Source organism: Zea mays, chromosome 1, assembly GCF_902167145.1.
Source record: "Zea mays cultivar B73 chromosome 1, Zm-B73-REFERENCE-NAM-5.0, whole genome shotgun sequence".
NCBI classification, from domain to species: Eukaryota; Viridiplantae; Streptophyta; class Magnoliopsida; order Poales; family Poaceae; genus Zea; species Zea mays.
The window spans coordinates 258,143,246-258,154,822 of record NC_050096.1 but is presented as its reverse complement, the minus strand read 5'-3'; the positions used below and the strand labels follow the sequence as shown (position 1 = coordinate 258,154,822).

At 42.4% G+C, this 11,577-nt stretch overlaps 1 protein-coding gene across 1 annotated transcript; it reads right to left on the bottom strand.

Moving 5' to 3' along the window:
* Nucleotides 1–1,368: 1,368 nt before the first annotated feature.
* Nucleotides 1,369–10,576, bottom strand: LOC542545 (MSI type nucleosome/chromatin assembly factor C). The gene is made up of 6 exons (NM_001112086.2): nucleotides 10,151–10,576; nucleotides 7,844–8,170; nucleotides 3,385–3,537; nucleotides 2,618–2,742; nucleotides 2,383–2,478; nucleotides 1,369–1,872 (listed from the first exon to the last, which is right to left on the bottom strand). The coding sequence occupies exons 1-6, from the start codon at nucleotides 10,511–10,513 to the stop codon at nucleotides 1,641–1,643; spliced, it is 1,296 nt and encodes a 431-aa protein (NP_001105556.1). The 5' UTR covers nucleotides 10,514–10,576; the 3' UTR covers nucleotides 1,369–1,640.
* Nucleotides 10,577–11,577: the final 1,001 nt, after the last annotated feature.

The window sequence follows — 11,577 nt, the reverse complement described above, 5'->3', positions numbered from 1 at the left end:
CAAATATCCGACGGGTTTTACCCGATATAAAGGCGAGTATGGAGTGATTTCTGTACTCAGGGTATGTTAATGGGCAAGAACCTCTACCCGTTGGGTAGACGGGTACAGGTTGGTACTATCCATACCCGTTATCCATGGATAAAATATACCTGTCTACCTATCTTAGCTAAAATAAAACCCTTCTCTAGGTATCATTTGTCTAGCTACTAAGCTATGTAATCATATGATTTGTTATGTATGATGTTAAACTTGTTTTTGTATGTTTATTTAATATTTTAAGTGATTAGTATATTGAATTTAAGACTTTCCTAGCGGGTATGGATTACCCGACGAGCAAAATTAACTGCGCGGGTACGAGTATGGGTAAGATTTTATACCCACGAGCATATATGGGTAACTCGATTGTTAGAATTTTTATAGATACGGATATGGAATGGTACTACCCGACGGATATGTACTCGTTGCCATCCCTAATCCTCGTAGCACGGGTAAGATCTAGCCTATAAGGGACGGACCCTCAAGTTGTACGGGAAACCAGCTTTCGTGACTTTTTCCAGTCGAGACTACGTTTGAAATTCTTCTTGATATAATACCATGGGGACGTTTTTTTTCTCCACCGGCCGAATTTATGAATCTAGATGAAGTGCTCGATGTTATTCTATTTCTCTGATCCATGACTGCAAGATAAAATCACATCCGGTGGTTTCCTGCAGATAGTAATTTTGTCTCATGTAAAACAATCCTGACCTCTGATCATTTAAAAAAAAAGTGTGCATGTGCTATGTTCACTTACATTCAGAGAGAACGTCTAGCTGCTTGCAACAATGGAGCAACCGAAGTTCAGTACGTACACTTGGGCACTCACCGTGCTACGACGGATGTTGCATGTTCATACACTTGTGCTATATGGTTGCTATATGGTGCATGCGCGTGAGAATAGTCGTCGTGGTTAGGGTTGGAAGAAAAGCTCGAAGCTCACGAGACGATTCAAGCTCGGGGTGGCTCACGAGTCTCAAGTAAGCCGAGCCTCATTTTCGAGCTCGCTGATCCACCCACCGAACCAAATCAGCTCGTTCTGGCTCGCGACCTCAACTCCTTCCAGCCCTAACACAGTAACGACGAGATGGCAACTAAAACCTCCGGCTCGTTTCCAATCCTAGTCGTGGTGAGGACGAGATGGCAACTAAAACCTCTGGTTCTATACCAACGTGCATCGCCTCGCTTGCTGTCGTCAAATGCCGACGTGGCAACGCGTGCATTCTAGGACGATGGACGCACCGCCGGCCTGCGCATCCGTCGACCTGAGCTGTGACTACCGCTTGGCCTACGCTTGAGTGGATATTATTTTGTTCCCGTTACAAATCACATCACGAGCATGATCCTGCTAGATATAAAGCAATACTACAAAACACAACTGCGACGAACAGATCTAGTCAATCAGCATATGTATAATGCTAAAGGTTCGACGAATACACATACAGACGGTCGAAGAAACGACCAACCCGTCAAGCATAAAGTTACGACCACGGAAGCAACCTACAGCCAACTCTCACTCGGTTAAGATTCTCCGGCGAGCAGGGTTCCGATCTAGGAGCACCAACAGTCGATAGGAGTTAAGATTCCTTTTGTGATGTGTTGCTTCAAGAAGTTTTTGCCGGCTCATCGCTAATTGGCAGATCATCTTCGTCATGGTAGATGTTCTCAGCCATCTGCCATATCTGGAGGATGTTGTCCTCAGCGACGCTAGCAACCACCCAGTCCTCGCAGGGGTTCCAGGAGAAATCAGAGATCTTGCTGGTATGGCCTCCATGGATGAACATGAGCTCTGGAGGACCATCTTCAGCATCCTCTGGTGTTTGTTCTTGGTCGATCCTGTGATATAGCAAAGCAAATAACAAAAATCAATCCCAACCGTATCGTGTTATCTGTACTTCAGCAATAATGTAGGGAGCACGGACAGCACAGAAAAAAATCGCAAAAAACACCACTTTGGCCGTCGTACGAACTATTAACATCCAGAAGATACAGCGCACCAGTGGAAAAGAAAACTATGCTCAGTTTGTATGTCGATATTGGAGGACATGGAATTGAATTGGGTTCACTGAATTGGAGTTTAAAATTGTGCGGTCCAATTCCACACAATTTAAAGGGGAGAGCGTGCAATTCAAATGGGAGACGCTCTGTATTGAGAGAGGGAGTTTCTAGTTATAGTCCCATTCCAGGAATTTGGGTCTCTGATTCCAAATCACAATTTTATGTGCAACCAAACAACAGAATTCAGTAAAGCTGATTCCAATTCCCAATTCTATGCTCCAATATCAACATCCAAACAGGATATAAGGGTAACAAAATGAGGATATCGTGAATGTTTGTATTGCTTACCTGCTTAGATCCCAGACCATGAGCCTTCTGCCCAGACAACAGGATGCAAGTACAGTTTCATTCTTTGGACTCCATCCAACTTGAAAAACTTCCTCTCTGATTACACCAAGGTATTGAAACATTAATGTCAAACTAGAAATATAACATCCATAGAAACATTCAATACTTCAGAAAGTTCCTTAGGCAGTAAAAACAAACAGTAGCTATGAACAGAAGAAAAACAGTGGAAACATACTTGTGACAGTCAAAGGTGTGCAGAGAAGTATCAATCTTCCTAAGATCAAATAATTTGACAGTCTTGTCAGTAGAACCAGTTGCAACAACCCATTCATTGAACGGGTTAAAAGCCAGGCAGTTCACCTATAAATAAAGAAGCAAACATCAATAAACAAGATTCTTGTCATTGAACTCTCAGGAATCATGAGCTTAGAGCAAGGTTCAATAAAATCCCACCCACTGGCTTTCCGATGCAATGATGGGTTCCAATCTTACTACACGAAAATTTAGAACATCTTCATTTTCAACACCAAATTGTTTTCATGTACCTCTAGTTTGTACACCCAAAGAAATCAGGGCAAAGGTTTCCTATGCCCTGATTCATACAGCCATAGTAGAAGCATATAGTTCCCAAATAATGCTGCTTATACAAACCTAATTTTTTTAGCACTCAATGCAATCCACCAATATGACATCAGATCCGGAGAACCAAAGGAAAGATGTGGAAACATGTGCTCTATTTAATAAAAAAAATAAGGTGTGTATGGAACAAAATGATAGAATGTATGATGAATAAAATGTTCCTAGCTTCATCGATCTGGAAAAAACTAGTGCTCGTCGCATACAGTACTTTTCCTTCATTTAATGACAATAGGATCCTCACTTCATGTGTGAGAATCAACAAAAGAAATCTTAAAAAATTGTAACCAAGAAAATAAAATGTATTTTTGAGTAGCAAATAATATCAATATTTCTAATGGTGATTAAAAGCTCACAACAGTTTACCTCACCCTGGTGCGCCACCACTGACTGAACAGGTTTAGTAGGGGCGGGAGACCGCAGGTCCCAAATCAAAAGATGATAATCGTCACCAACTGACCCAAATAAGTACTCATGCCTCAAGTGCCAAGCAACATCTTCAACGACACCATCATGATGCTTGCCAAAAATAAAATCGAAGTATTATTAAATAGCATTAGTATTTCTATGAGGCTTGCATCACTGTGGATAAGAAAACAACAAATGAGAAATTGAAATCCTTAGATTGCAAAATAGAGCGCTTCCCGGTTCAGTGGCAGATACAGATGGTTTTTCTACTGGTACACGTAAGAGAAAGAAAATATAGTTTTCCAATCTGCTATTTAGCAAGAACACATACTGTCATAGTTATTTTTCAACAAAAAGTCAAATCAGCATAAAAGAGAAACTGTATTAGTTCCATTGATTTGTCTTATTAATCCAAGTATGACTATTAAAAAACTTGACCTACGGGGGGGTAAGACGGCACCCCGGGCATTATGGTCCTGTTTGTTTACCCTCTAGATTATATAATCTGGCTTAAATAAGTTAAGAAGCAAACAAATAACATAGATTATTATGTGGATTATATAATATAGATATCTAGATTATGATAATTCATAAGCAGATAATTATGTGCTTATATAAGGCGTAACCCTCTTAGCGACGCGCCATATCGGAACCCGGGTATGGTGTTAAATGAGCAAGGGCCGGGTCGTCACCCCTCAAGTGACGCGCTGTCTCTTGATCTGGAGCCGGTGATAAGTGAGCAAGGATCGGGTCGTCGCATCCTTAGTGGCGCGCTACATCGGCGCCCGGGTGTAGTGAAAAATGAGCAAGGGTCTTTGCATCTTCCTCGGCGGGTGCGAAGGGTAAGGAAGCTAGTCGAGCCAACTAGGGTCCGTGTAGGCAGTTGGAACGTAGGTTCCTTAACAGGTAAGTTACGAGAAATAGTTGACGTTGCGGTGAGGAGACGGGTAAATATTTTATGTGTTCAAGAGACCAAGTGGAAGGGACAGAAGGCGAAGGAAGTGGAAGGTACAGGTTTCAAGTTGTGGTACACGGGGACTGCAACAAACAAGAATGGAGTAGGCGTCTTGATCGACAAGAGCCTCAAAGATGGGGTAGTAGATGTTAAGAGGGTAGGAGATAGAATCATCCTAGTCAAGCTGGTCATTGGAGACTTGGTGCTCAATGTTATCAGCGCGTATGCTCCTCAAGTAGGCCTTAATGAGAACTCAAAGAGAGAGTTCTGGGAAGGCCTGGAGGACATGGTTAGTAGTGTGCCAGTTGGCGAGAAGCTCTTCATAGGAGGAGATCTCAATGGCCATGTGGGTACATCTAGCACCAGTTTCGAGGGTGTACATGGAGGCTTCGGCTTTGGGACTAGGAATCAAGAAGGAGAGGAAATCCTGAACTTTGCCCTAGCCTATGACATGTTTATAGCAAACACTTTCTTTAAGAAGAGGCAATCCCACCTGGTGACCTTCAGTAGTGGCCAACACACTAGCCAGATTGATTTCGTCCTCTTGAGAAAAGAGGACAGGCATGCCTGCTTAGATTGCAAGGTTATACCTGGAGAGTGTGTGGTAACCCAACATAAGCTTGTCGTTGCTGACTTCCGTTTTAAGATTCGTTTACAACGAAATAAGCATAACAAGGTCACTAGAACAAAGTGGTGGAAGCTTAAAGGGGATGTGGCCCAAACTTTCAAGAAGAGAGTTATCGAGGAGGGCCCTTGGGCAGGAGAGGAAGACGCAAATATCATGTGGAGGAAGATGGCGACATGCATCCGAAAGATAGCTTCAGAAGAGTTTGGGTTGAGTCAAGGGAACAGAAGGGAAGTTAAAGACACTTGGTGGTGGAACGAAGATGTCCAAAAGGCTATCAAGGAGAAGAAAGATTGCTACAAACGCTTACATCATGACAAGTGTGCAGAAAACATAGAGAAGTACAGGATAGCGAAGAAGTCTGCAAAGCGAGCGGTTAGTAGAGCCCGGGGTCAAGCCTATGACGACCTTTATCAACGGCTGGACACAAAGCAGGGAGAAAAGGATATCTATAGGATGGCCAAGATTCGTGAAAGGAAGACAAGGGATGTCAACCAAGTCAAATGCATCAAGGATGAAGCAAACCAACTATTAGTGAAGAGTGAAGAGATCAAGAACAGATGGAAGGAGTACTTCAACAAATTGTTCAATGGAGGGAATGAGAGTGCTACAATAGAATTGGACGAACCATTCGATGACAACAACAGGGGTTTTGTACGAAGGATACAAGAATATGAAGTTAAGGAGGCGCTAAAAAGGATGAAGGTAGGAAAGGCGATGGGCCCTGATGGTATCCCTATCGAGGTATGGAGATGTCTTGGAGACATAGCGATAGTATGGCTGACTAAGCTTTTCAACACCATCTTTCGGGCAAACAGAATGCCCGACGAGTGGCGGCGGAGTACATTAGTACCAATCTTCAAGAACAAAGGAGATGTTCAAAGTTGTACTAATTACCGTGGAATTAAGCTCATGAGCCATACAATGAAGCTATGGGAGAGAGTCATTGAACACCGCCTGCGAAAGATGACGAGCGTGACCCAAAATCAGTTTGGTTTCATGCCCGGGAGATCAACTATGGAGGCCATTTTCTTACTAAGACAACTTATGGAGAGATTCAGAGAACAAAAGAAAGACCTGCATATGGTCTTCATAGACTTGGAGAAGGCTTATGACAAAGTACCTAGGAGTGTAATGTGGTGGGCCTTGGAAAGACACAAAGTAGCAACAAAGTACATTAATCTTATTAAAGATATGTACACTAATGTTGTGACAAGTGTCCGAACAAGTGATGGAGACACCGATGACTTTCCAATTAACATAGGACTACATCAAGGGTCGGCTTTGAGCCCTTATCTTTTCGCTTTGGTGATAGATGAGGTCACAAGGGACATACAAGGAGTTTTACCGTGGTGTATGCTTTTTGCCGATGATGTGGTACTTATTGAGGAGAGTAGGAGTGGTGTTTCTCAAAAGTTGGAATTGTGGAGGCAGACGCTGGAAGCAAAAGGTTTTAGGCTTAGTAGGTCTAAAACAGAGTATATGAAGTGTGATTTCAGTGCCATGGGGTATGAGGATGGCGATGTTAGTCTTGATGGGCAAGTGGTACCCAAGAAAGACACTTTTCGTTACTTAGGATCAATGCTTCAAAAGGAGGGAGACATCGATGAGGATGTCAGTCATAGAATTAAAGCCGGATGGTTGAAGTGGCGACAAGCTGCGGGTGTCTTATGCGACCACCGGGTGCCACGCAAACTAAAAGGCAAATTCTACAGGACAGCAATCCGACCGGCTATGTTGTATGGAGCAGAATGTTGGCCCACTAAAAGACGACATGTCCAACAACTAAGTGTGGCAGAGATGCGTATGTTGCGCTGGATATGTGGCCACACAAGGAGAGATCGAGTCCGGAATGATGATATACGAGAGAGAGTAGGAGTGGCGCCAATTGAGGAGAAGCTTATGCAACATCGCTTGAGATGGTTTGGACATATCCAACGAAGACCTGAAGAGGCACCAGTGCATATCGGAATAATTAGGCGTCCCGAAAATGTGAAGAGAGGTAGAGGTCGACCAACTTTGACGTGGACAGAGGCTGTGAAGAGAGACCTGAAGGAGTGGAATATTGACAAAGAGCTCGCCGCAGATAGGAAGGGGTGGAAGTGTGCAATTCACGTGCCAGAACCCTGATTGATAGTTTCGCTTTTCCTCCTTAATCGTTTGACCTTTTCTTGTGTCCATTTTAGATCTTGCTGGTCCTTGTGGGTTTTATCTCTTTTATGTGTTTCCCCGTTTCGTTGTTTTCGGTTCTCCTTTGCCTTTGTTTCCCTTTTCTGTTCTTTGGGGGTTGAGCTCTGAGGTTTTCATACGGGGTTTCATCTCTAGCCTACCCCAACGTGCTTGGGACAAAAAGGCTTTGTTGTTGTTGTTGTTGTTGTTGTTGTTGTTGTTTATATAATCCATAAGCTGGATCATATAATCTTGGAAGGAAACAAACATGGCCTATATCAAGAAGGAAACCTTCACACTCACGCAGGTCAAGAAAACCCCCGAACCCATGTGCCACCCATACACAGCGCCACCGTAGCCCATGTAAGAAACGACCGTGACCCGGACCGGGCCTTAGCGTTGTGCGTTGGCATGGGGCAGACGAGTGGATTTTTTTACCACAGCCTGAGATTCGCTCCCACGGGAAGTCTCTGAGGAGTGCTACTCAGACCACCTAACCAACTCAGCTAGAGGCCCTTTCGCAAGTATGACTATTATGCACCTTCAAAGAGATGGTACAGAATTCTGAAGTAGCAATTAGAATGTTAGAGAATGAAGAATGCTTCAAACAATGTTCTACATGAAGCTCCAACCATTAACACACGGAGAACCAGGCACATGAGCCATACCTTAAAAATCTGCAAGGCGTCAAGACTTTTGTTTCTACTATTTGCTTTAATGTCCCACAAGCAAATTTGAGCATCGTCAGACCCACTTAACAAATGTCCCTCTTTAAAAATACTCCATGATAAGCCATATCCTTCAGAATTATGTCCCTTCAGCCGTAAATCAGGGTTGCATGCACCATCTAGTGGAGGCTTAGATGGGTGCTTGCTATAGTCAAAAACATATACTTCTGCGCTAACTGTCTTAGTAGCAATTATAAATGAATTTTGGGGCATATAGCGAGCTCGATTGACCTCTCCATCATGATTTATCTGCTGAACAATTTGCACCTACAAAAAGGAAGGGAACACATGTTCTAAAAATTGTCTTCAAACAGAAAGTAGGAACCCATACACATTGAAGACCTCAGCAAGGCAGTAACAAAAATGGGTAAGCAAATGCTCAACTGTATATGTTTGTTCTAAGAATTACAGGGTAAATGAAAGAATAGAACATTCTCATATCCAAGAAATTCATTAGATTGGAATGGCAACAAAATCAAGAGAACATTTCATACCCGGTACTTAATTAGATTGATATGGCAACAAAATCAAGGGATTCGTGAAACATAAAAAAATTTAAACATGAGTATACAACAGGACGATGAAACAATCAAATACGTAAACTGGTAGCACATGCTAGGAACCTACAATCATCCACTTCCTGCTTCACATGAAAGAAAAGTAACCACTTTGAGAAATCAGAGACAAATATATTATAAAAGTGTATTCGGAAACGGAAAAATGGAGCATAAGCAAATGTTATTAATCCTCCAATATTATGAAATAAATCGAAATATTCAAATCCTAACAAAGATCTTAACACGTTCAACGAACCAAAGAGGGGGGAAACAGCATTTCCATACCCCCATAAGAAAATCGGCCACGACAACAACAAACATTGGCCCTGTTTGTTTTAGCTTTTTTCAGCTTCTGGCCACCGGAAGCTGTTGTGGACTGCCAAACGCCTAGCTTTTCAGCCAACTTCTATGAGAATCGTTTTGGTGAAAATCGTCCAAAACCAACATGAACACAGAATCAACAGAGTCATCGTGATAGTAGAAATTCGTCACTTTCTAGATCCTAAACCCTCTGGACCCCATCATCTTCCTCCGTATGTAATCCACACGATACTTAGATTCTCCCCACAACACAACAATAAAAAAGGCCAAACCCAGTGCCGGAGGCTCCCACGAGTGGGGTCTAGGAAAAGGATAGATCAGGCAAGCCTTCCCCATGAAAAGGTGAGACTGCTTCAAACCCACGGACCTGGTAATTCAATGAGACAGCTCTCACCACTATACTAGGTCTGCCCTTCATGCACAACACAACAATAAAATGCAAAAAAAAGAGGATAAAATGAGCAGGTCTGAGGCTCAAGACTTCATCTTGAACATGTAAGAAAAAAAATCATGGCTTCAAAAAGGGAGCAAGAACCTAGGCTTCTGCATTGACACAAAAACACAGCTATCTAGAAGGCTAAAGATTAATTTGCACAGAAAAAAATTCCTAAAGCTGAGCTTTCCGCAAGGAAGGAAGATGGAGATTGCCTGTCCCTGCAACCACTGAATTGTTCTCAAGAAAGAAGAGGAACGACATGATCCTTAACAAGAAATGCAACCACTGAATTGTCAAATTAAGACGATAAATCAACTAAAGCCACATTCAGTACATTTGTAGGGCATAGTTCAGCACATTTGTAGTAACAAGGAAAAATAAATATTAAGCAAGTAGTACATATGATAAAATGTCAGTCGTTGCATGAATCCACAATAGCACCAGCTTCACATGTAACAACAAAAGATCTTTTAACCATTAAACAGAATGGTCCACTCCACCTGTACAACTAACACTAATCAACAACCCAGATGATTATCTACAAAGCAAACTATAGAAAGTTCCCCGACACATGAACTCTACCCTCGAAAACAACATGCCCAGATAAATGAACCCAACTGCAACGACTCCTAGGTCCTATCAAGCAGCGCGGTTGCAAGAAATAAGTTATAACTAATTGTGTGCTGTAGCAAGATTCCTTAGCTCAAGCCTAAGGGATCAATTACGGAGCAAATCAACACAAATCCCTCATGTTTTGTCATTTAAATTTGAAGGTGCCTGCCCCCGCATAGGAGCGAACACGCGGATCAAGAATGAACTAAATTCCACCAAGGCGCGGCACCAGGACATCACTCAATAGTATCAGTTCACGCCAGAGAGATCGAGTAAAACGCGGAGAAGAGTTTGTGGGAGGGGTGGGAGCGGAAATTCCACCTTGCCGGAGGCGGCGCCAAACCCACCGATGTCGGCGTGGTCATCGTCGTAGTGGCGGGCGTCGGCCTCGGCGTCGTCGAGGGGCAGCTGGACCTGCGCGAGCATGAGGTAGTTGGGCTCGTTGTCAGAGGTGTGCGTGCCAAGGATCATCTTCTGGACGGAGTGGTCCTTCCCCGGCGGCTCGGTGCGGTCGGGGAGCCACTGCACGGTAAGGGAGGGCCATTCGAGCGCGTGGGTGATGACGAGGTCGTAGAGGAAGGGTGTGTTCTTCTTCCAGATCTTGTACTCCTCGTTGATGAGGCGCTCCTCCACCTCGGCGCGGAACTCCTCTTCGTCCGCCGCCCCGCCGCCTGCCTTCGGCATCGTCGGTCCGCCGGGAGCGGGCTAGGGCTAGGGTTAGGGTTTGAGAGCGGAGGGGGTTTGAGTTGGTGAGCGGGGGACGAAATGGCGGGACCGCGGGAGGAGGAGCAGGAGGGTGGGAGAGAAATTGGGCGAAGTGAAGAGTGGGAAAGAGCGGCTGAAGTAAAGAAAGAACATGTTCGATCTAGGGGTGTTTAGTTTTAGGGACTAATTTTTAGTTACTCAATATTATTTTATTTTATTTTTAAATTACTAATTATGATAACTAAATTCTATTCTAGTTTTCATATTTGATCATTTATAAACTAAATAAAATAAAATAGAGGATCTAAAATTAGTCTCCAAAAATCAAACATGTTCTTAGATCGTCTGTGATCGTGCCTTAAATGAGTGTCGTTTTTTAAAATGGCAACGTGTCAGGTGCAAACTAACTAACAAAAGTTACAAGAATCACAAAAAATTATGGATGTACTTCCATTGCCCACTCTAACACTATATAAAATTTCAAATTTAAATTCATCATATGTTATAAGATACAAAAAAAGATAAAATTCTATGATATAAAAATGTGAAAACTATCTCAGAATTTGTATTTTAAAATACATGATGAATTTGAAATTTTACATAGTGGTAGAGTAGGCAATTAAGTTATCTGTAGTTTTCTTAGAATTTTTTGTGACTTTTGTTAGTTTGTTTGCACGAAAACTTGGTTTGCACGTGATACATTGCCTTTTAAAATATAAAGATTAACACATAAAAATATAGGACACACCATGAAGTGACCTAAATATACCACACCCTAAACTAGTGCTCTATCCTTGTTTTTACATTATTCTCATCATTTTCTTTCCTAATAATATATTTTACTTCCTAAAATACATGATTTTTTACTTAATTGTTGGAGCGCAATTTGTTTTTAGTGACCTAAACACTTTGAATGATGTAAATGATGTAGTATTTTAATTTTTTGCATTATTTGAGTCACCTTGTTACAAATGCTCTTAAGGCTCTATTTGTTTGAGCTTCTAGATAGCTATTTCTTAGAGTAAAAGTCATAAGCTAAAACA